This window comes from Cherax quadricarinatus, chromosome 5 (genome assembly GCF_038502225.1).
Source record: "Cherax quadricarinatus isolate ZL_2023a chromosome 5, ASM3850222v1, whole genome shotgun sequence".
Lineage (NCBI taxonomy): Eukaryota > Metazoa > Arthropoda > Malacostraca > Decapoda > Parastacidae > Cherax > Cherax quadricarinatus.
The window spans coordinates 67693700-67719394 of record NC_091296.1 but is presented as its reverse complement, the minus strand read 5'-3'; the positions used below and the strand labels follow the sequence as shown (position 1 = coordinate 67719394).

At 41.6% G+C, this 25695-nt stretch overlaps 1 protein-coding gene and 1 long non-coding RNA gene across 3 annotated transcripts in view; one reads left to right on the top strand and one right to left on the bottom strand.

The window, feature by feature from the left end:
- LOC128685014 (uncharacterized) overlaps positions 1-25695 on the top strand; it is a 323567-nt gene that overhangs the window by 107609 nt on the left and 190263 nt on the right. For both annotated transcript variants that reach the window (XR_011394456.1, XR_008406462.2), the window contains exon 2: positions 9766-9882. This is a non-coding gene — a long non-coding RNA (uncharacterized lncRNA). The remainder of the gene's footprint in view (positions 1-9765; positions 9883-25695) is intronic.
- LOC138855245 (streptococcal hemagglutinin-like) lies at positions 12686-20487 on the bottom strand. The gene is made up of 2 exons (XM_070103595.1): positions 20334-20487; positions 12686-16062 (listed from the first exon to the last, which is right to left on the bottom strand). The coding sequence occupies exons 1-2, from the start codon at positions 20352-20354 to the stop codon at positions 13195-13197; spliced, it is 2889 nt and encodes a 962-aa protein (XP_069959696.1). The 5' UTR covers positions 20355-20487; the 3' UTR covers positions 12686-13194.

Here is a 25695-nt window from a genome sequence, read left to right as displayed (position 1 = left end):
GGGCCTATACCAATGTTGCCTATATGTATGAAGGGCTGTGTAAGTAATGTTTCCAAGAACGCATTACTGTCGTAAACAATATCCTCATAGCTTGTGTACAGCAGAATAATAATCTTCATTCTTGATCGGCTGATAAACCGTTGCTGTCAGAGATAAAATAAATCACTGCTACACATCCTGGTGTGTTGGCGATCAATCAGTCTTCAGAGGCAAGAATAAATGCAGATGACGAGAGAAAAAACACATACGCATACACATAAACAAATACTTGTCAAAGATAAAACGGTTCGCTTAGCTGACGGCTCAAAGGCAAAAAAAAAAAAAAAAAATACAACGGCACAAGGAAGATACTTCCTTATCCCATGAGAAGGCAAAATAATTGGTGTATGAAGGTGCTAGATCAGCGCCAGGGATAGCGGGTAAAAGTGTAACTGGAGGAGAGACTTTAAATGGAGCTCTGTGACGAGTTTTTGTAGCGCAGGTGAAGGTGAGTTAGTCAGTCTGACTGCCCGTCATCATCATCATTATCCTCTTTATCACCTTCTTGCTCTTCTTCCCGCTGTGGATTCCCGCCCTTTTTTTTGCCGGCTAAGCGTCCTCTTCCCGCCATGGACACTCATACGTTTGTCTGACTTCCCGTACAGAATTACCCTCTTCTTCTTTTTCTACTTGCCGCCTTTTCTACTTCCCCGCAATTTTTCCTGAATTCCTGCCATTTTTTCCTAGTTTCTCGCAATTTTCCTGCCTTCCCGCCGAGGATCCTCAAACGTTTCTGATTTCCTGCAATGGATTGCATTTTTTTTTTCTGAGTTAGAAGTAGGGAAGAGGAGGACGAGATAAACTCAGAGATAAAGTTTGTGATACAAATAAAGAAGATAAGAGGATGCAATTAAAAAATATTTTCTCCTGAAGATGGACAGAAAACCAAGAGGAATCGACTTTTTTTTTTTTGATGACTTCTTGTCCTCTTTCTTTTTTTTAACATTGCTCTGAGTAGTTAAAAGACTCAGCAGTAAACTAGTAACGTTGCTAATTATAAAATAAGTTTACTACTATATTATTATAACTAATATATAGATTTAAAATCGTGATATAGTTAAATACCAGGTTAACATTTATTAAGAAACATAGAATGAAATTTTAAACCTCGTTTTCTGATATTTGGTAAATGCGGGTAAATTGCATCTTGTTAGCAACGACTGTAGAATCAAATTTCAAATTTTATGTTGGATTTAGTATTGAAACCAACCAGAAAGCCTCCTTATTTCATCACAATGACAATAAATACTCTTACAGAATGTATTCATTATAAGTTTTGTGAATTATGTGAACAAATTACCTGCCTGAGGTTTACAGGGTATTACCTGAATTATTACAGGCAAGTAATCTGGGTGAGATAAATGGGACTTAAGTCACAGTAGGTCGCAGGACTGTAACTCCCTCGATGCCCATTTCATCACCATTCACACAAAAAGCTAGACCTGACATTAAATTAATAATTACAATATTAAAATCAGCTACTCTGGTAAATTAAAGTTGTGGACTGTATATGATTAGGCTTGCTGGGTACAGAAAAGAAATTCGTATTACCACTTACCATTTAATTACTGTAGATGGATCACACCACTACACCTGCCTGACACCTAGACCCTACACTGGCCAGTTAGAGATCTAAATGAAAGGACTAATGGTGCACTTCCCTGTGATGGTTATTATTATTATTATTATAATCAAAGGGGAAGCGCTAAACCCGGAGGATTATACAGCGCCTGGGGGGGATGTGGAAGGCATTCAGGCTTAATTTGGGGAACTGGAGCACAGATCCAATTCCCTAAATCAAGAGCCCCTCACCAACATCAAGGAACCTTCCTTGAGGGGTAGAGTGATGGTTGTATTCCTTGTCTTCTGCCATCCACACGTAATTCTTGAGGTCCCACAAATTTCATGTCCCAATTCTTCAGCAGGGGACATTAACACGGGTTCCTATTACAAATTCAGGCCAAAAAATCCAAATTTGGCCAAGAAGATGCAGGATTATTAGCTGAATTTTCAGTGACAACCAGTGTCCACAAATTACAAATGGCTTCACCCTCTGGCATCACTCAGCAGCTGTTCTACACCCCCCTTCACTCGAAATTTTTCGAAAGGGTCAAATCAGTATCATATTTCATTACACAGTTATTATATTATTCAAATTTACAAATGCTGAATTTAGGAAAATCTAAAATTTTCCACAATAATCTTCTACAGTTACTAGATATTGATTCAGCATTATGATGACATTTATTTGTAAATTTTGAGGAAAGTCGCTTGTTACGCGTAGCATTTTGGGTAAGGTGACTCGACCACTTGAAGTGGGTTTTAAGAGAATGGTTTGTCACACAGTGGCGAGTGTCGGAGGTAGACTAATGTGTCAAGCTTATAAAGAACAAAAAAGACAATACCATAACTGGTACAATACACAAATAACCCGCACATAGGAGAGAGGAGCTTACGTTGACGTTTCGGTCTGTGACTTTGTAAATGGTCCAAGTCGAACCGAAACGTCGTCGTAAGCTCCTCTCTCCTATGCAGATATTTGTGCAGTGTCAAGTTCATGATAGTAAGTTGTCATCCTAACTTAGCTCATGACAGTAGGTTATCCACCTAACTTAGCTCATGCCTTGACAAAAAAAAACTGAAAGATAGACTGCAAATCACCCAGAACAAAATCGTAAGATTCATCCTGGGGCTGGGACCAAGAGAACATGTAGGCCAGGATGAATTACAGCAGTTGGATATGCTGAATGTTGAAGACAGAGTAAAACAACTGAAGCTAAATCATGTTTATAAAATTGCTCACAAACAGTGCCCAGAATATCTTGCTGTCAATTTTGTCAAGGTTGGGAACCAAAACAATCATAGTACTAGGGGGAGAGAGCACAACTTTGTAGTACCCACAGTCAGTGGCCAGGCTTCAAACACCTTTTATTGTACAGCAATAAAGGAATGGAACAGACTGCCGGCACATGTCAAAGCCAGTCATAGCATGAACCAGTTCAAGAAGACTGCCAAAAAGTGTCTGATGAATGAAGCTACAGAAAGGGAGGGGAATGATTTTCTATTTTTTAGCTAAAATACGTGTAAATTTTACCTTATTCCTAGTAATGACCCTCGTATTGTAGATAGTCTTAATAACCCTCGTGTAGTAGATAGTCTTAATGACCCTCGTATTGTAGATAGTCTTAATGACCCTCGTGTAGTAGATAGTCTTTTTAGTATGATAATAAGATGTTATCTTCATTGTAGAATAATAAGAAAATATTATAACCTTTATATTATAATAATAAGGTAAAAGGACCCCAATGGAAATAAGTCACTCTGTCTGACTTTTTTGGGTTATCCCAGGTTCTCTACACATATGCTGCTATGTATGATAATTCTATGTAACTGTATTTGTGTATACCTGAATAAATTTACTTACTTATGGCATTACGTAAGTTACCAACCTCACACATCCTGGAGAAAAAATATTCTCTCCAAGTCAAAGAAAATGGAGTTATTTTTAGGTGAACTTGTGTATTTTACAGATTGTTAGTTTTATGGCTAAATGACTACATTTGAATCATTATAAGGCCACGAATAAGCAGTTTACTTAGAGTCTAAGTGAATACAAAGAAGACTACTTTGAACCATCAAACAGTGAATAAATTAAACTCTCACGGTACTATACATATTGAGGTCTACAACTCTTGTTGTGAATACACTGCGTGTGTCAGTGGTGTATATGCAGTATATTGATTAATATTGATAATACAGCCTTCTAAGTACTGATCGAATAAAAATGAGGATTCATTTGAGCAGAAAGCTGAAACACAGGTCAAAGAGATGTTTATATTTCAACCTTAGAGACCATCTTCAGTAAATCTTCTGAAGCTGTCTGACCGAGGCCGAAACATGCAGATATCTCTCGACCTAACATATTTAAAAAAAGGTTTAACAGATAGTTTATTAAATTTAAAGGCCATTGACTGCATGAGAGTCATTAAGACCCTGGTTTAACTGTAAAATAATTTAATACAGAGTATGCAAATTAAATTAGACTGGATGTATATGTAGGATCGATAGCCACATCCTGTCCATTGGATTACTCGGCGACCATCATTTTGCCAAATGAACAGAGATTATTGGGTATCCTCCAAAGAGGACTTTTAAGAGGTTGCCTGATTTTTTTTCCTTCTCCGTTTTTTTATTTGGTTATACCTCGAAAACGTCTAATTCAGTCGGCTTCAAATATTCAACATTTGGTTCAGTTGGCACACTCACGTGCCCTGTGACCAAAGTTGTGGAATACCTGGAGGTTACCTGGAGGTTATTCCGGGGATCAACGCCCCCGCGGCCCGGTCCATGACCAGGCCTCCCGATGGATCAGGGCCTGATCAACTAGGCTATTACTGCTGGCCGCACGCAGTCCAACGTACGAGCCACAGCCCGGCTGATCCGGCACTGACTTTAGGTATCTGTCCAGCTCTCTCTTGAAGGCAGCCAGGGGTTTATTGGCAATTCCCCTAATGCTTGATGGGAGGCTGTTGAACAGTCTTGGGCCCCGGACACTTATGGTGTTGTCCCCTAGTGTACCAATGGCGCCCCTACTTTTTATTGGCGGCATTTTGCATCGCCTGCCCAGTCTTTTACTTTCGTAGGGAGTGATTTCTGTGTGCAGATTTGGGACCATTCCTTCCAAGATTTTCCAAGTGTAGATTATGATATATCTCTCCCTCCTGCGTTCCAACGAGTACAAGTCAAGTGCTTCCAAGCGTTGCCAGTAGTTAAGGGAACGCTTGGAAGCACTTGACTTGTACTCGTTGAACGGCTTCAGTTTTTAATCGCTGATATATTTTAAAGCATGCAGACAAATTTGTTGATGTAGTTTAAAAAAAAAAAACTTGAAATATTTGGAATTCTTGACATAGCTGAAGAATGATTAATCTGATGGACTTGATTTCCTAAACAGAAGACTCACGCTCTGTCTGTTTTATTGAATAGTGATATTCATTTTTTTATTTAATTGCTAAAGATTGTTACTGCTGCTTGGCTTCAAAAATATTATTGACGATGGATTCTTTAAGGTGGATGATACCCCGTAAGTTAGTGCGAATTACCTGGAGAGAGTTCCGGGGGTCAACGCCCCCGCGCCCCGGTCTGTGACCAGGCCTCCTGGTGGATCAGAGCCTGATCAACCAGGCTGTTGCTGCTGGCTGCACGCAAACCAACGTACGAGCCACAGCCCGGCTGGTCAGGAACAGACTTTAGGTGCTTGTCCAGTGCCAGCTTGAAGACTGCCAGGGGTCTGTTGGTAATCCCCCTTATGTATGCTGGGAGGCAGTTGAACAGTCTCGGGCCCCTGACACTTATTGTATGGTCTCTTAACGTGCTAGTGACACCCCTGCTTTTCATTGGGGGGATGTTGCATCGTCTGCCAAGTCTTTTGCTTTCGTAGTGAGTGATTTTCGTGTGCAAGTTCGGTACTAGTCCCTCTAGGATTTTCCAGGTGTATATAATCATGTATCTCTCCCGCCTGCGTTCCAAGGAGTACAGGTTCAGGAACCTCAAGCGCTCCCAGTAACTGAGGTTTTTATCTCCGTTATGCGCGTCGTGAAGGTTCTCTGTACATTTTCTATAGGTACAAATTAATTTTTTTTTCCTGCAAGAGTTAAAAAACTTAAAAGAGTCGTTGGAATCCGACCATTTACCAGAAATACCTTTTCTGATCGGCTTCAAACTTTTGCTATTGGTGGTCTTTATTAAAACAGCTTGTCACTCACTCTAAGCTGTGTAAATTCAGTTTGTCACTTTTATTAATAAATTGTTTCTCATATACAGTGAAACTCGCCGGGTGCGCTCCAGCCCGACTCCTTATGGTGAACCATCAATCTCGTGTAATAACTAGAGAATACCTTGTCTGATCAGCTTCAAACCCTGAATGCTAGTATATCTTAATAGGAAATATTTTTTTATTATTAATTTTGGGTTGTGTAGGTGCCAACTTACCTTTTGGCAAATTTATCAATTTTTTTTCGAGTCAAAATTTATTTTTTTCCTACAGAAATATTGAAATACATGTACGACTTATCATGCGATAATTTCTGAGCATCGCATCTGATTAATTTCAACCCTTCCATGATGATAACATGCAGCATCAGTGAGGTAAAAAGCTCAGTGCTTCAAGCCACTGTCCTGGCACCTCTGCTGTTTCTCATCTTCATAGCAGACATGGATAAAAACACCCGTAACACTTTTGTATTATCATTTGCAGATGACACTAAAATAAGCATGAAAGTCACTATGGTGGAGGACACTGAAAAATTACAGGAAGACATAAGCAGGGTTTTCCAGTGGGCAGTGGAGAACAACATGACGTTCAATGGTGATAAATTCCATCTGCTTAGGTATGGAAAGAATGAAGAACTCAGAAGGAACACTATATACAAAACTTCAGAGGGTCACCAAATAGAACGAAAGGAACACGTAAAAGAATTAGGAATAATTATGTCAGCCGATCTTTCTTTTCAAGACCATAACAAAACAAAGATCGCAACAGCCAGGAAGATGACTGGGTGAGTATTGAGAACTTTCAAAACAAGGGAAATAATGCCAATGGTGACGCACTTCAAATCGCTAGTGCTCCCTCATTTAGAATATTGCTCAGTGCTGATGGCCCTGTTCAGAGCAGGAGAAATATCAGAGCTGGAACAAATACAGAGATCGTTTACGTCTCGCATTGAGCCAGTAAAGTACCTAAATTACTGCGAACGCCTTCAAGTCTTGAACTTGTACTTATTGTAGCGGAGAAGAGAAAAATACATGATAATATATACCTGGAAAGTGCTTGAGGGCCTGCTCTCAAATCTGCACACTGCCATAACAACATGCTGGAGTGAGAGATATGGGACGAAGTGCAAAATAAATACAGTGAGGAGCAGGGGTGCGGTTGGGACAATAAGGGAACACTGTATCAACATTCGGGGTCCCAGACTATTCAACATCTTACCAGAAGTTATCAGACACGCGGCTGGAACAAGTGTAGAAGCCTTAAAGAGGAAACTGGACAAGTATCTTCACCAGGTGCCAAATTAACCAGACTGTGATGGATGTGGGGGAGCGAGCCTCCAGCAGCAACAGCCTAGTTGACCAGGCAAGCACCAGACGAGCTTGGCCCATGCCCGGGCTCCGAAAGTAATGAAACTCTCGAAACTCTTCAAAGGTATAAGATAGCGTCTTCAACCGTATTATTATTATTATTATTATTATTATTAATGTGCGTCTGCATTATAGGATATTGACCTCTTTGGTTCCTCTGAAAGATTTTAATTAAATTTGGTCTGTGTATGTTTTAATTTACCATATATATATATATATATATATATATATATATATATATATATATATATATATATATATATATATATATATATATATATATGCAATAAGATCACAGTAAACAGGTGATTTTAAAATATGCAAAACAACCACTGTGGTTGTTTTGTACATATATATATATATATATATATATATATATATATATATATATATATATATATATATATATATATGTGTGTGTTGCTGGGGGACTGCGCAGCAGAAAGTGAGAGTTCAGTGTGTGAGGTGGGTCAATATTCTCTAGAGTTGCTAAACAACCACAGTAAGCAGCCAGGAAGAAGTGAGGTAGTGTTGGTGTACACTGTCAGTGGAAAAGATGAGACAGACAAGGTAGGCTACATATTCCAACAGACGATTGTATATCCACTGATTTAAGCGATTATTTATCTTATAGTTTTTGTAGCTTGACTATGAAAGTTTCATAGGTTTCACGTACTTTTTTATTTTTACTGCGGATACCCCACTACCTTTCATTCTGGTGGCTCACTTGTCTTCAGCTAACACCCGTCTTCAGCTAACACCCGTCTTCAGCTAACACCCGTCTTCAGCTAACACCCGTCTTCAGCTAACACCCGAGTCCCTTTGATCATGGTCCCCTTAGTTTAAACTGTGTATCCTATCAGTTCCTCTTAAGAGTTTGTATGCAATCATGTGTCCACTAATCTTTATCTCCGCTAAGGTCATGTGTGTTCGTGTGCGTGCACTCGCGCTCGTGTTCGAGTGCCTGCGCGCGCGTGTGAAACTAAAGGAGTCTGTGGTGTTGGCCTTGAAGGCTGCATTCCTGGACCTTAGCACAGTACAACCCTCCCTTCTTCTTTACCTGTCCTCTTCTCACCCTTCTTGTCCCCAGAAAGTCGTCTCCTACACCGCCCCTTCACACGCCCAGTACAATTAGTGACATTTCCTTGCGGTATATTGTTAGTTGTATTTTTACACACACACACATGGCGTCTTATTTTTTTACCCAGTGATACAAACAAAAGTAAATCAACACAATCATAAATACATCGAATAAAAAGTAAATTAGTATAGATGTTTTAATACAAGAAATCACTCTCTTCCCTTTCTGCAGCTTCGTTCATTATATATTCTTTGGCTCTATTCTTAAACTGTTTTATACCAAGATTTGCCTTCATATGATCACGTAACCCATTCCATTACTTTATCGTAGTGTAGCAGGTGTTTGAGGCCTGGCCACCTACTGTGGAGTCAGTATTACAAAACTACATTTATTTCCCCTAGAACCATACTGCTTTGGCTCTTAATTCTTGTACGACTTTGGTTGCGCTTACTGTGTTACACGGGACCTTGAGTGTGGCAAGTTCATGTTTGAAGATTTCTCGCACTGTGATGTATAAAGCTGTTTGAATGGAGAATAATTTATCATTTCAGGGCCTTTGCGGTGGATACAGCGTTCATTAATATCTGCGTTGCATCCGTAGCTGTGGCAGCCTACTGGCCTTAATCTGGTCATTGTTGTGTCTAGCTCTTTTCATATTTGTAATGCGATTCCACATTTTCTAGCTGTTTAATGGTACTATAATGTGTTGACGAGCTTGACAATTTCCAATGAAATTATTGATAGTAGATTTTAGGGCGCTTTTGCGTTCTATTTGAGGGGTTGTAAGTTTCGTAGTAAGTGCAGTTAACTTTATGTCGATGCACTACTTAGTTCATAACGATTACACAGAATTCATAACGATTTTACGATGTTGTGCTTCAAAGTGTTCGACTACGAATCACATTCTCTTTCCTGAAGCAAAAAGAATTAAAACAGTTATGTATGCGGAAGGCACTGTCATTTTCTGTCACACTTTTTTGGTTTGACTGGAAATTATAATATTGTCTATTGTAGCTTATAGTCATGATGGTAGGGAGAAGATGTGGTGGCATTGATCTGGTGCTGTTGATTGTGATAGTGATAATAATGGTTTTGGTGAAAATTATGATGGAGGTGAAGGCTATTATTGTGTTGGTAGTAATATTAGTGGTGACAGTTTGTGTGATGGTAAAAAAAAAATATTGGCGTGTGTGGGAAGGGAAGCACCAGGATGTCCCCAGAGGACTAGCCATTCTACTGTTTCAGGACGGTGTATGAGCCAAGGTTGTCGTGTGATTAACCGATAAATCAAGGATGAGTTCTGACGCACTCGTGTTGAGACTACGATGTGACGTACCCGTAAGTCGAGGTTCTGCTAGGTTGATGTTCTGCTAGGTTGATGTTCTGCTAAGTTGAAGTTGTATTGGGATGCACTCTTAAGTCATGGTTGTGTTGTGATATACTCAAGTTGCGGTTGCGCTGAGACGCAATAGTAAATCAAGGTTAAAAATTTTTTTTTCTTCCAGTGAGAAGAGTCCTTACTACTGACCACTACACCACGAAAGATCACCCGCTAAACATGGGACGATAGAATCTGCCACATCATACTTCTACTTTCTCGTAGTAATAGTATGTTTGATGAGGTAAGTGGATTTTTAGACCTTTATACATTGTTGGAGTGTGAGCTTGGTAATATCTTGGAGAACTCATTCAAACAGATTAGCTAGAATTGAGGCTTAAAGTGGTAAGAACAAATCATTACCTGGAGTATACCTGGAGAGGGTTTCGGGGGCCAACGCCCCCACGGCTTGGTCTGAGACCAGGGCTCGTGGTGGATCAGAGTCTAATCAACCAGGCTGTTACTCCTGGCCGCACGCAAACTGACGTGCGAACCACAGCCCGGCTGGTCAGGTACTGACTTTAGGTGCCTGTCCAGTGCCTTCTTGAAGACAACCAGGGGCCTATTGGTAATCCCCCTTATGTATGCTGGGAAGCAGTTGAACAGTCTTGGGCCCCGGACACTTATTGAGTTGTCTCTCATTGTACTCGTGGCGTCCCTGCTTTTCACTGGGGAATGTTGCATCTCCTGTCGAGTCTTTTGCTTTCATAGGGAGTGATTTTCGTGTGCTAGTTTGGTACTAATCCCTCTAGGATTTTCCAAGTGTATATTATGTATCTCTCTCGCCTGCGTTCTAGGGAGTACAAATCAAGGGACTTCAACCGTTCCCAGTAATTTATGTGCCTTGTCGTATTTATGTGTGCCGTGAAAGTTCTTTGTACACTCTCCAGGTCAATAATTTGTCCTGCCTTGAAGGGGACAGTTAATGTACAGCAGTATTGCTTAGTTCAATTAATTTTTGCGAATAAATTATTTTTCAAATAGTTTGTTATTATTGTAACTTCTTTTATTAACAGTGTTGGGGCCCAGTCCGTGGACCTATTATGTGCCTCTGTAATATCTTTCTTACTGCCCAAAGGATAGGTATGTAGTGACTAGTCTACAGGATAGGTATGAAGTGACTACCACAGTAGTATAAGACATGAATGATGTAAAAATCTAGGAGGGATGTTGGTAAATACATCCCATAGGATATGTATGGGTGACTGTATATCACCAACAGAATGGGTATGGGGTGACTGTCACCAACAGAATAGGTATGGGGTGACTGTCACCAACAGAATGGGTATGGGGCGACTATCACCAACAGAATTGGTAGGGGGTGACTACTACTCACAGGATGGGTATGAGGTGAGCACTTCCCAAAGGATGAGTATAAAGTGCACAATAAAATGATAAAACTAACAAAGTGGCAGGCAGAAGGTACGTACATGAACAGGGTGAGCAAGCTCCCTCTCAAGGTAAAATACCCAACTTACTATGGCATGCGGCGATCACCAACAGTACAATCGAGTATTATAGTATTTTGCATTCTCGTCTTGTAGAGTGAATCTTCGTTGCACATCCCTTTGTTCAGTGTCATGGACCAAGAAGTTTCATATTACTTATTCAGTCTGTTGATTGAACGCGGTTAATTCAGATCACATTGACACACAATCAGGGATGATTTTCTTCATTTCCTAGAAACTAAAGTAAACTTTATTGTATCCAGTACGAACTGGGAAATAAAGTTCTCTTCCTCTCTCTCTCTCTCTCTCTCTCTCTCACACACACACATACACACACACACACACACACACACACACACACACACACACACACACACACACACACACACACACACACACACACACACATACACACATAGGTTGTGAACCTCAAACCTGTGATTCTTACATCTCGACCAGGCTGTCATTAAAAACTCAGTGACACTATCAACTACTACATTGATTATCATTAAGGATGGAAGGATGGCTGTTTTCCACCACATGCTAGTCCATCCTCCAGAAATCTCGTGACGAGTGGATTAGTGAGAACGACCTCACAAACGAGAGATTCAGAACGAAATTACAAAGCTGTATACCACAATAACAGTCTGAACCTTTCTCTGGTTATGGTACACCAGCGTGAAAAGTTTAAAGTCTATCAGAAAGGGAGTTCTCAAGTTATGGATGAAAATCTTGACGGGGGAGGGTGGGGGGGGAGTAACAATTCCGATAACCACTGTATTCCCTTCAGGGAACTCCGAAAATTAAGAATTCAGAAAAAAAAATATAGAACGCTTCTTCAAGAGATACAAAATAATGCAAAATGTTTATGGAAGTAAAGATAGTATATATGAACACAGTGTTGATGTTGATGAAGAATAAATAGTAATTTTAACTGCAATTTCAGAATGACATGACTGCAATACAAAGATTGGTTGGTGGGGAAATACATATATTAGATTTAAAATTTTGAGTATGTTGCCGTAATTTGGAAATTAGGCTTGAAGTGCTTGAAATCTCTGGATAGGATGAGGTGCAAGATAAAGTAAATTGAATAAAATATACGATTGAATAAAGCATACATTATTTGTGAATAAAGAAGTGAAGCTTGGTGCTGAAAAAATTATACACTTGTTCTACAAATATTTGTAAGGACACCATCGTAATGAATATACATGCTTCTAAACATGTTATAATTATTTAGTATGTAATGTTTACTAGGATGTTTATGGTGTTCTTGCCGCACAGTGAACACTATAAACAGTCGAGGACATGAATCACTGCCTTAAATATCAGTGAATAATATGTTCAGAATCACGTCACTGTGAAAGAAACAAATAAGAACAACCACGTTATCAGTGATGTTTATTGTTCTTGCTTTGTAAATCGTATTTTAAATAATAATGTCTGTTGTTTGCTAATATGAAGATGCATAATCTAGAACTAGTAAGAATAAAGCTGAAATACATTTTAATTATTTGTAGCATATTATGTTTCCTGCTATCCTAAACATTATCATATTTGAGTATAATAAACATTGTGGATAAATAAACCAACTGCGTCATATGCCACTTTTATTGATAAACCGTGTATTAAAGAAACATTTTTTTCCTACCATTGCTCGGGTATTTTCGTTAGTTGCCACCGATGTTTTTTATGGCTTTTTGATTATTGCTGGGTTAAATTATATTACAGACACTTATATACAGGTGTTTAGGCTACTAATGGGCAGCACCCGTCGTCATCCATGTTGAAGGTTAGCGAGCTGAGATGAAGGCGCGAAGATTGATACCTCGTGAAGCAGAGATTGCAAGGGATATCAAAACAATTTAACTTGGATTTGGATACGAAGCTGAGAATGATGGTCTAGATAAGAAGCTGAGAACGCTAGTTTTAGAGTCCAAGTTGAGTAGATTGGATTTAGGTACTAGGTTGTGAAAATTGGGTTTTTATAAAGCTAAGAAAATTGGGTTGAGACAAGAGGTTGAGAAAATTGGATCTAGATACTAGGCTGAACAGGTATAAGCTTCGATGCGCCTTCAGGCATACTCACGCTAGGTCTCTGTTTATCAGCGGCGCACTGCGGTGAACACGTAACCAAACTTGTCAGAATTAGTGGCAGAATACTGATGGAGCAGCACATCCCCAACTACCTGGCTGGTGTGACCGCTGGAGGAGTCAGCAGGGGCCTGACCACTGAAGGTGTCTCCTGCAGATTTGGTCTGGCCGTTATAGAAGCCAGGGGTGACCTGACCCCTGGAAACAGCTCCTGCAGACCTTGTAGCAGCAACAGCCCCTCCGGTCACGTGGGAGCCGACGTCAGCTTCAGGTGCAACCGGAAGGTGATCGCCTTCGGCGACGAAGCCAGTGTCAGCACCTGCTCTGTAGTTGACAGTCAGACGATGTTGGGTATCTGGAGGAACGAAGCTGTAAGACCCTTGTACGTTAAGACTGGGGTCAGCACTCTCAGACCGAGAGCTGTCTCCAGCATCATAACGGAAAGAGTAGGAAGCATCAGAAGCAGGTGCATCTGGAGAAATCTTAGAGCGTGTGGCTGGGCTCGGAGCACTAGCAGAAGAGGTGGGAGCACTGTACGTGGCAACAACAGGGGAAGCTGCAGCAGTGAAGCCTCTCCTGGATGTTGAAGCAGCGAGGGCGTTAGCTTCTTCTTCAGAGAGTACCGGAAGTATCCTGCCCGTGGGAATGCCACTTTCAGCACCAGGTACAGGGGGCCCTACAGGAAGAGAATCTCCTTCAGCAATGTAACCAGTATCAGCACCTGCGATGTATTGGATGTGACGGTTAACGCCATCGTCGGCAACGAAGGAATATGCACCTTTAACAGAGTTCTGGGCATCACCTGTTTCAGATCGAGAGCTACTGGAAGTTTCGTAAGAGAAGCTGTAACTACCATCGTCAGCAGCAGCACTCCTGACTTGGGCTGCTTCAACAGGTACTGCAGAACTACTTCTAACGCTTGCAACACCACGTGCAGCAGCTCTACCACTGGCAGGAGCAGCACCAGGAGCAGAAGCTGAAGGAGTGTAGGAAGCTGGTATAGTTCTTGTATCAGCAACAGCCCCTCCAGTTACATGGGAGCCGACGTCAGCTTCAGGAGCAACCGGAAGATGATCACCTTTAGCGACGAAGCCAGTGTCAGCACCTGCTCTGTAGTTGACAGTCAGACGATGTTGGGTATCTGGAGGAACGAAGCTGTAAGTCCCTTGTACGTTAAGACTGGGGTCAGCACTCTCAGACCGAGAGCTGTCTCCAGCATCATAACTGAAAGAGTAGGAAGCATCAGAAGCAGGTGCAACTGGAGAAATCTTAGAGCGTGTGGCTGGGCTCGGAGCACTAGCAGAAGAGGTGGGAGCACTGTACGTGGCAACAACTGGTGAAGCTGCATCAGTGAAGCCTCTCCTGGGTGTTGAAGCAGCGAGGGCGTTAGCTTCTTCTTCAGAGAGTACCGGAAGTATTCTGCCCGTGGGAATGCCACTTTCAGCACCAGGTACAGGGGGTCCTACAGGAAGAGAATCTCCTTCAGCAATGTAACCAGTATCAGCACCTGCGGTGTATTGGATCTTACGGTTAATGCCATCGTCGGCAACGAAGGAATAGGCTCCTTTAACAGAGTTCTGGGCGTCACCTGTTTCGGATCGAGAACTACTGGAAGTTTCGTAGGCGAAACTGTAACTGCCATCGTCAGCAGCAGAACTCCTGACCTGAGCCACCTCAACTGGGAGAGTAGAACTACTCCTAACGCTTGCAACACCATTGGCACGAGTGGGTGATACAGGGATGTAGGATGTTGGAATAGTTCTTGTGGCAGCAACAGCCCCTCCAGTGCCACGAGAGCCAACGGCAGCATCAGGAGCAACCGGAAGGTGATCACCTTCGGCGACGAAGCCAGTGTCAGCACCTGCTCTGTAGTTGACAGTCAGACGATGTTGGGTATCTGGAGGAACGAAGCTGTAAGTCCCTTGTACGTTAAGACTGGGGTCAGCACTCTCAGACCGAGAGCTGTCTCCAGCATCATAACTGAAAGAGTAGGAAGCATCAGAAGCAGGTGCACCTGGAGAAATCTTAGAGCGTGTGGCTGGGCTCGGAGCACTAGCAGAAGAAGTGGGAGCACTGTACGTGGCAACAACAGGGGAAGCTGCAGCAGTGAAGCCTCTCCTGGATGTTGAAGCAGCGAGAGCGTTAGCTTCTTCTTCGGAGAGTACCGGAAGTATCCTGCCCGTGGGAATGCCACTTTCAGCACCAGGTACAGGGGGTCCTACAGGAAGAGAATCTCCTTCAGCAATGTAACCAGTATCAGCACCTGAGATGTATTGGATGTGACGGTTAACGCCATCGTCGGCAACGAAGGAATAGGCTCCTTTAACAGAGTTCTGGGCATCACCTGTTTCAGATCGAGAGCTACTGGAAGTTTCGTAGGAGAAGCTGTAACTACCGTCGTCAGAAGTAGCACTCCTAACCTGTGCTACTTCAACAGGGTCAGCTGGACTACTTCTAACGCTTGCCACGGCACTGGCAGGAGCAGCACCAGGAGTGAAAGCTGCAGGGTGGAAAGACGATTGAACTCTTCTAGTGGCAGCAACAGATCCTCCGGTTACACGGGAGCCGAAGTCATCCTTAGGAGCAACCGGAAGGTGAGTACCACGGGGAATGAAGCCTCTGTCATCGGCCGTGTATTCCAGTTTGATGTTGGTCCCAGTCGGGTCCTTGTACCCAAATGCTCCAGCTACATTACCAGGTGTTTGTGCCATTGATTGTTCATAGTTGCCATCGCCGGTGTCGTAGCCGTATTTGTAAGTGCCATCGCTGTGGAGGACGTAGTACTGGGCTCGGGATCCCAGGCCCACCGTAGGGATATTGTAGCCGGCATCAGAACGTGGAAAACTCAGTGTGCTAACCACCGCCAGGGACAACACTACCTGTCAGGGACACAAAAACAAATGTTAAAATTAACTTCATTTGAATCACTTTGCTGCAGTTTCACAGTTCTCTTCTATCCCTCCTCCTCCTTAAATCCACTTTTCGGAATTCCCAGTCAGTGAATGATAAATTTGTCTTACTTATTTCACTAGGTAAAATGGGAGAAAACTGACAGACAAAAAATCTTTGGGAATAGCTGTCATATTGAAATGTACAGACCAAGAAGCACTTGAATGGCTCATGAATTGTTGTTCGGTCTCGTGCCGACTTTTATCTCACTGTTATTATTATTATTATTATTATTATTATTATTATTATTATTATTAGTAGTAGTAGTAGTAGTAGTAGTAGTAGTAGGAGTAGTATTACTATTAGCAATAGTAGTGGTGGTACTAGTATTCGAAGCACCACACCCTGTGGGCCAGTCAGTAGAGAGTGGTGACGCTTGATCCTCCTTACACTAAAACATATGCTTTGCATACTTGTACTCACTTTCTTTCCATCTCCCTATGATTACTTTATATTTTGTGAGGCGCTGTATGACCCTGTAGACTCCTAGTAATGCATTATCGCCACGGCTCCTTCAGAGTACAGGTTCTCTACTTCCAACCTTCAGGACTCTTAAGACAAATTTACTGGTTTCCGCCAAATTCCTTCATGACACTTTTGAGTTTAGCCCAATAACTGTAATAATAATTTGTTCTCTTCATTCTGATCTGTCTCGTGTATGTTCATCCTATTCTTTGAAGGGTGTTGACCTCCAAAATAATGCTAAATTGAATTTTATTAGATCTTATTCTCATTAGTTGATGAGTCTTGATGTTGGTGAAGGGCTCTTGATTTCAGGAATTAGAGCTACCTTCCCCCTTCCTCATATCAGACCAGATTACCTCCTATTCCTCAAGCGCTGTATGAACCCTACGACTTCAGCGCTTCTACAACAACAACAACAATAATAATAATAATAATAATAATAATAATAATAATAATTAAAATATTCTTGTTCTGGTATTTTCTAGCTGACAAACCCCATACGAGTTTAAGGCTTTCTGGCGATACAGTACTTTAAAATTTTGAATAGCAGTTAAAATATTAATTATCTCTGGTTTTATTCTGACCTGTATAGTCCTTGTGGCTTAGCGCTTCTTTTTGATTATAATAATAATCTGGTTTTATTCTGAAGCTCATTTATTCTGAAGCTCATTTATTCCAGTGGCTTGATAAATATTTATTCATTCCCCTGGTCTTACTAAATGCTTATTTATTCCCGTGTTCAGATTAATGTTCATCTGTGTGGTCTTAATGAACATAAATATCAATGTCGGCGTGTCTCTTGTGACCAGGCATCTCAGAGATATTTACATAAATATTCACATAAGCGAGCATCCGCTTGCCAAAACAAATACATGTATACATAAATACATACAAGCGTGTACACACGTACATGAACGTTAATTCGAAAAATGTCTTTTTCAATATGTAGGTGATTTTTTTTATCGATTCTGCCCAGTAAGCACTAGTGATACTTCATCCAGTTGGAGGAGAGATAGGTTGAAGAACAAGCTAAGTATCGTTCGGTTAGTTTAGAGTTTTAACATCATATACATGTAACAGGGCGAAATGTTGTCCCAGTACAAGGTTGTTCTGCAACCTATCTCTTCAATACAGTCGGCAGTAGCAGTATTTGGATTCAGCATCGAGTGTGAGACGCATGAAGATCCGTCTGACTGTGACGGTTACACGTTAGTCTCTTCTGTACTCTAATAATCCTTGTACCTTGCATTAGTACAGCTATCTTCAACCTCGTTATGTAAAGTGTAGTGGTATTTTAATTAAGGTACCTGGACATTGGAACCCTATAGGTTTGTATTCTTTACACTTCTTTTTGATGATAATAATAATAATAATAATAATAATAATAATAATAATAATAATAATAATAATAATGTATTCTTTACAGTGTACATGGCAGGTATGTATGTGTACTCACTCGCACCTGCTTATGTATATTTTCTGTTGTGTATTCACTAGGTCGTTTGCATATGTCGTACTACTAATTAACAGTGAAGAAAAGACACGGGTTTCAGAACAAGATTTTAATATGACAACGTTCTGTGTAGAGCTTTATCAAGATGTGATTTGATAAAGCTCTTTGACACTACGAAACGTTGTCACAATACAAGTTAGTTCTGCAGCCTATCTTTGCTCCACCTTTCTGTGTTTACAAGTGTAGATGCCTGGGACAAACTTGTAGGTAGCATCAGTGAGAACGTGCCTAGTTGGGCCAGTAGGCTTATTTCAGTGTTTCTTCTTGTGTTGCGCTTCGCAGCTGTTGCGGACATATTTAGCTATAAATTCATGAATTATCCTGTCCTGGAGCTCCCAATTCATTTTACTTCTTTGCTACTACTATTACCATGACGCTCTAGAAATACACAATCTTCTTTATAACGTTCCAAATGTGTGTGGCATTCCCTTTCTAGCCACAGTAACTTAGCAGAAGTTGAACTCCAGTTCGAGGGCTCACCTCTTAATTTCCCGTTGGCTGACGTAATTTCCTTCGTCGCATTTTTCAGTGCTGTGACGGAGGATTTAAGTTTTAATCTCGTTTTAAATCTAGTTCCACTTCTTCAATACTCTAAAAGTCTGCGATAACCTAGCAGTGTGCATTGTGTGCGTATATATATATATATATATATATATATATATATATATATATATATATATATATATTATATATATATATATATATATATATATATAATATATATATATATATATATATATATGTGTGTGTGTGTGTGTGTGTGTGTGTGTGTGTGTGTGTGTGTACAGGGAGAGGGAGAGAGAGAGAGATTAAAATGCTTGTGCGGCCTCGGTAGTAACTTCACCGCGACAACATAGTGTACCTCTTATCACTTTTCGATTTTTCATACCAAGAAATCTCTCATCCGTCTCAATACTTTACCTTTTGCACCTATATTTTGCAATTTTTTAAAATTAAAATTTCGTGAGGAGCTACCAAAAGCTTTTAAAAGTTGAGTGTTTGTAATTGGCTTATCCATTCCCTTCTTGTGTATGTATAATTCACTCATAACACAATAGACCAAATACAGATAATTTAGCTGACCTAAGCCAAACTTTCAGAAAGACTGTTGTATTTCTACCCTACCAACAAGCTCTTGGAAGTATGTATCATGCTTCCGTGGTCCTTCTATCTTCAATTAAAGCCTCTCCCCGTACGCCAGCTCTCTCTCAGCTAAGTGTCCAGCCTCATGGTTAGCCTCTGCTCTTTTTCTAGTTTATATACTTGATCAGATATATGTATATATGTTTTTTTGTGTGTGTGGAACTATGTGTTTTTTCTTTGTATGTGTACCCTGATATCTGTATCTGCGGGAAGTGTGCTTCAACTCACTACCAAACGTCTCAACCTTCGATTGTCTAGTATATTTATTTTATAATCTCTTGGGTTTAGAACATAAGAACATAAGAAAGGAGGAACACTGCAGGAGGCCTGCTGGCCCATACTAGGCAGGTCCTTTACAATTCATCCCACTAACAAAACATTTGCCCAACCCAATTTCCAATGCCACCCAAGAAATAAGCTCTGATGTGAAAGTCCCACTCAAATCCAACCCCTCCCACTCATGTACTTATCCAACCTAGATTTGAAACTACCCAACTAGGTAGACTGTTCCACTCATCAACTACCCTATTTCCAAACCAATACTTTCCTATATCCTTTCTAAATCTAAACTTATCTAATTTAAATCCATTACTGCGGGTTCTCTCTTGGAGAGACATCCTCAAGACCTTATTAATATCCCCTTTATTAATACCTATCTTCCACTTATACACTTCGATCAGGTCTCCCCTCATTCTTCATCTAACAAGTGAATGTAACTTAAGAGTCTTCAATCTTTCTTCATAAGGAAGATTTCTAATGCTATGTATTAATTTAGTCATCCTACGCTGAATGTTTTCTAACGAATTTATGTCCATTTTGTAATACGGAGACATACATATTCTTGAATCTGTGTAGTGTCCCTTAATCACCTTTCTAACTGGTTTCATTTTCTCATTACCTTCTCACTTAATATTGTGTTAGTGTCTGCCTTGTTTACATTTTGAATGGATGTCTCAAAATACATAGTTAAAAGTACATAAATATTAGGACATAAGATAACTGATGTTCGTGAATTAGTGCAATATGTGATTAAGTTAAGTCCGAGGCTTACTACATAGTACTGTGTTCCAATTTACTTACTAAGCTAGTCCACGTCCACATGTTTTCGGCGGAGGGGCGAGGATGCCAGTGCCGACTCCTGCTCTAGTTAACCCTTATATACCTGGCTCAGGCGTGTGTTCGTGCGTGCGACCTCCTGAAGATGACCAATGGATGCTCTGTTGTACGAGTCCTACACTGATCCTTCCAGGGAACTCCCACACCCAACCTTCAATTATTGGTCTCACCCTACCCTTGGATCGCTCGTCCGTCTCCCTTCACCAACAGTGTCCAGCCGCACCAACATATCTGAAACTCCCCCTAAACTTCTGGCACACAGGGTACCGAAGCTTTACGAAAAGGTTCACTCGTTGCTCCACATTTATGTCCCCGTTCTGATATAGAAACGACTCATGCGGACGAAAACAATGTAAAAAAAAAGAGGCTCGTCCTTCCCTGCGTTTGGTGTAAGTGTAGTAGCTGATCCAAGGTCGGTGAGGAGTGTGGCCCACTTCCCAGCCACAACGCACTCACTTTCAGTTACTACCTGAAGACACACACTCGACTGGAGCCTCCGTCCGGGCGTCCGCCTCACCTTACACAGCTAAGGGGCTCGTCATTCAGGGAATTGGAGTTACTCTATTCCCCCTTCCTCACATTAGACATGATTACCTGCCATTCACTAGGTGATGATGAACCGTAATGGTTTACTGCTTCCCATTATGATACTACTACAACCTTGGAGACTGCCACTCTACCGGCTTCTGCAACTTGGATCAAATCTTGGATTAGACCTGGCTGTCTACCGCTTCTCAGGAGTTGTACGGTCTCCATAGGTTTATCGCGCCCTTACGAATATAATAAAATCTGAATGGTCGCTACTTGAGCAGCGGCCTCTGGGAGCTCCAGATAGGGCAGGGTAACTCCAGTTCTGTAGATCAAGACCCTTTGATCCTGTAGCTTGAGACCAAAAGTAACTCTGTATGCACTATTGGAGGAGAGTAGGGGAGTGCCTTGATGGTGAATGCTCTTGACTGAAATAAGTGAAGCTTCCTTCTTCATCGGATTAAACCTGATTACTTCTCATTCATTCAAACGTTAGGAAAATTTTAGGATGGATAATTAAAACCTTCTAAACGAGATATACCAAGTCATTGATGTTTCTCTTTAAAGTAGTTTGTTCTCTCTACACTGGAATGTTGCTGCACACTACCAACACCGTTAACAGCAAATAAAATCACAAAACTGGATAATGTACAGAGAAATTAGAACTTTCACTGCTCGTATAAGTCTAGTCAGGTACATAAGTTATTAAAAACGACTGTAGTCCCTCGAGCTGTACTCTTTGGAGCGTAATGAACAGAGACATCATGATTTACACCTGGAAAATTCTGGAGGGGTTTGTCCCTAATTTGCACACCGAAATTGCTTCTGAGGGTAGCAAGAGGTTCTGAAGACGGTGCAAAATTGCACCAGTGAAAAGGCAGTATATGTAAAGGGTCCAAAATTTTTCAACATCTTTTTTACATAAGAGAATTTACGAATAGACCCCCTGGCTGTCTTCAAGAATGAACTAGATAAGTTCCTCAACTCAGTTCTTCATCAGCCAGGCTGTGGTGCATACTTCGGGCTGCAGCCTCATTGATCAGACCATCAACCACAAAGCCTGGCCGCAGGGGGTGTTTACCCAAGGAATCGCCTTTAGGTAACCTTCAGGTAGCACACTGAACACTAACAAACACACTGGTAACTAGCACTAACACACTGGTAATTAACATTAACACAGCGGTAACTAATACCAACACAATGGTCACTAATACCAGCACACTGGTTACTAACACTAATACACTAGTCACTAATACCAACACACTGGTCACTCTCACCAACGCTTAATATTATTCACTCATCAAAACTGGTCACTTCACTCATCATCAAAACTGGTCACTTTATTCACCTTCAAAACTGGTCACTTCATTCACCTTCAAAGCTGGTCACTTCACTCACCATCAAAATTGGTCATTTCACTCACCTTCAGAACTGGTCACTTCACTCGCCATCAAAACTGGTCACTTTCACCTCAGAATCAGAAGGTGAACTCCCCGTGTCATTCGGTTACCTATTGCTAAATGTGAACACGCATTTCTGGTGCAAGGAAACTAATGTCTAGTTACTTTTTTATTAATGAAAGTTAGACTTATCGAACGAAAATAAAACAGAAATTTCTCTCTCCCTTTTACCTTGTTGGTATTTAATATATATATATATATATATATATATATATATATATATATATATATATATATATATATATATATATATATATATATATATATATATAATATTATGTGTTGTAAGTTAGGTTAGATAATTAAGTAAGATTTGTTTGGAAACAGGACAATTGTTTCCTGACGCGGGTCTTAATCATATGATGACCCACTACTTCAGCTTTTGGTCATTTGACCGAGGCCTTCCGCTGGCTTACCGGCCCACCTCTTAAAAAAATATTTTTGATGTATAAGCTATAATTAAAATCGTTGTTCATATATTTACCTTTTTATAAAAAAAATATATTTAATCTTTATTATCTGAGGTTTTTATAGTTAACTTACAAATTAAACTTTCAACAAAGTTATAGGCTATTTTTATGCTCATTTAATATTTAACGAAATAATTTGTTCAAGTCGATTGTTTGTTTGTTGGGAAGTATGAAAAATAAGTTATACGAAACACTCCTCCTCCTCCTCCTCCTCCTCTTCTTCTTCCTCTTCCTCCTCCTCTTCCTCCTCCTCCTCCTCCTCCTCCTCCTCCTCCTCCTCCTCCTACTCTTCCTCCTCCTCCTCCTCCAGTAGTGGTGCTACTGAAGGTGCTTCCTCCTGAAGCTGAAGTCGATATTTCTTATAAACTGTTGTAGCCAGATTCCTCCGATTACCACAGTTAAGTTAGGTACTGTCGTCTAGTATCATAAAATAATTACAATATACCTCAACACTAATAAACGAAATAATAATGCCGATAAAATCTTCGCAGAGCAAACAGAAAATGGACACTGAAGTACAGTAATAATCACGTCTGTCTCAGTTACACGTCTACTCAGTCATACGTCTGTCTCAGTCACACGTCTGTCTCAGTCACACGTCTGTCTCAGTCACACGTCTGTCTCAGTCACACGTGTCTCAGTCACACTTCTGTCTCAGTCACACGTCTGTCTCAGTCACACGTCTGTCTCAGTCACACGTGTCTCAGTCACACTTCTGTCTCAGTCACACGTCTGTCTCAGTCACACGTCTGTCTCAGTCACACGTGTCTCAGTCACACTTCTGTCTCAGTCACACGTCTGTCTCAGTCACACGTCTGTCTCAGTCACACGTGTCTCAGTCACACTTCTGTCTCAGTCACACGTCTGTCTCAGTCACACGTCTGTCTCAGTCACACGTGTCTCAGTCACACTTCTGTCTCAGTCACACGTCTGTCTCAGTCACACTTCTGTCTCAGTCACACGTCTGTCTCAGTTACACGTCTACTCAGTCATACGTCTGTCTCAGTCACACGTCTGTCTCAGTCACACGTGTCTCAGTCACACTTCTGTTTCAGTCACACGTCTGTCTCAGTCACACTTCTGTCTCAGTCACACGTCTGTCTCAGTTACACGTCTACTCAGTCATACGTCTGTCTCAGTCACACGTCTGTCTCAGTCACACGTGTCTCAGTCACACTTCTGTCTCAGTCACACGTCTGTCTCAGTCACACTTCTGTCTCAGTCACACGTCTGTCTCAGTCACACGTGTCTCAGTCACACTTCTGTCTCAGTCACACGTCTGTCTCAGTCACACTTCTGTCTCAGTCACACGTCTGTCTCAGTCACACGTGTCTCAGTCACACTTCTGTCTCAGTCACACGTCTGTCTCACACACGTGTCTCAGTCACACTTCTGTCTCAGTCACACGTCTGTCTCAGTTACACGTCTACTTAGTCATACGTCTGTCTCAGTCACACGTCTGTCCCAGTCACACGTGTCTCAGTCACACTTCTGTCTCAGTCACACGTCTGTCTCAGTCACACGTGTCTCAGTCACACTGTCTCAGTCACACGTCTGTCTCAGTTACACGTCTACTCAGTCATACGTCTGTCTCAGTCACACTTCTGTCTCAGTCACACTTCTGTCTCAGTCACACGTCTGTCTCAGTCACACGTCTGTCTCAGTCACACGTGTCTCAGTCACACTTCTGTCTCAGTCACACGTCTGTCTCAGTCACACGTGTCTCAGTCACACTTCTGTCTCAGTTACACGTCTACTCAGACATACGTCTGTCTCAGTCACACGTCTGTCTCAGTCACACTTCTGTCTCAGTCACACTTCTGTCTCAGTCACACGTGTCTCAGTCACACTTCTGTCTCAGTCACACTTCTGTCTCAGTCACACTTCTGTCTCAGTCACACGTCTGTCTCAGTCACACGTGTCTCAGTCACACTTCTGTCTCAGTCACACTTCTGTCTCAGTCACACGTCTGTCTCAGTCACACGTGTCTCAGTCACACTTCTGTCTCAGTCACACGTCTGTCTCAGTTACACGTCTACTCAGTCATATGTCTGTCTCAGTCACACTTCTGTCTCAGTCACACTTCTGTCTCAGTCACACGTCTGTCTCAGTCACGTGTCTCAGTCACACGTCTGTCTCGGTCACACGTCTGTCTCAGTCACACGTCTGTCTCAGTCACACGTCTGTCTCAGTCACACGTCTGTCTCAGTCACACGTCTGTCTCAGTCACACGTCTGTCTCAGTCACACGTCTGTCTCAGTCACACGTCTGTCTCAGTCACACGTCTGTCTCAGTCACACGTCTGTCTCAGTCACACGTCTGTCTCAGTCACACGTCTGTCTCAGTCACACGTCTGTCTCAGTCACACTTCTGTCTCAGTCACACTTCTGTCTCAGTCACACGTGTCTCAGTCACACTTCTGTCTCAGTCACACTTCTGTCTCAGTCACACGTCTGTCTCAGTCACACGTGTCTCAGTCACACTTCTGTCTCAGTCACACGTCTGTCTCAGTCACACGTCTGTCTCAGTCACACGTCTGTCTCAGTCACACGTCTGTCTCAGTCACACGTCTGTCTCAGTCACACGTCTGTCTCAGTCACACTTCTGTCTCAGTCACACTTCTGTCTCAGTCACACGTGTCTCAGTCACACTTCTGTCTCAGTCACACTTCTGTCTCAGTCACACGTCTGTCTCAGTCACACGTGTCTCAGTCACACTTCTGTCTCAGTCACACTTCTGTCTCAGTCACACGTCTGTCTCAGTCACACGTGTCTCAGTCACACTTCTGTCTCAGTCACACGTCTGTCTCAGTTACACGTCTACTCAGTCATATGTCTGTCTCAGTCACACTTCTGTCTCAGTCACACT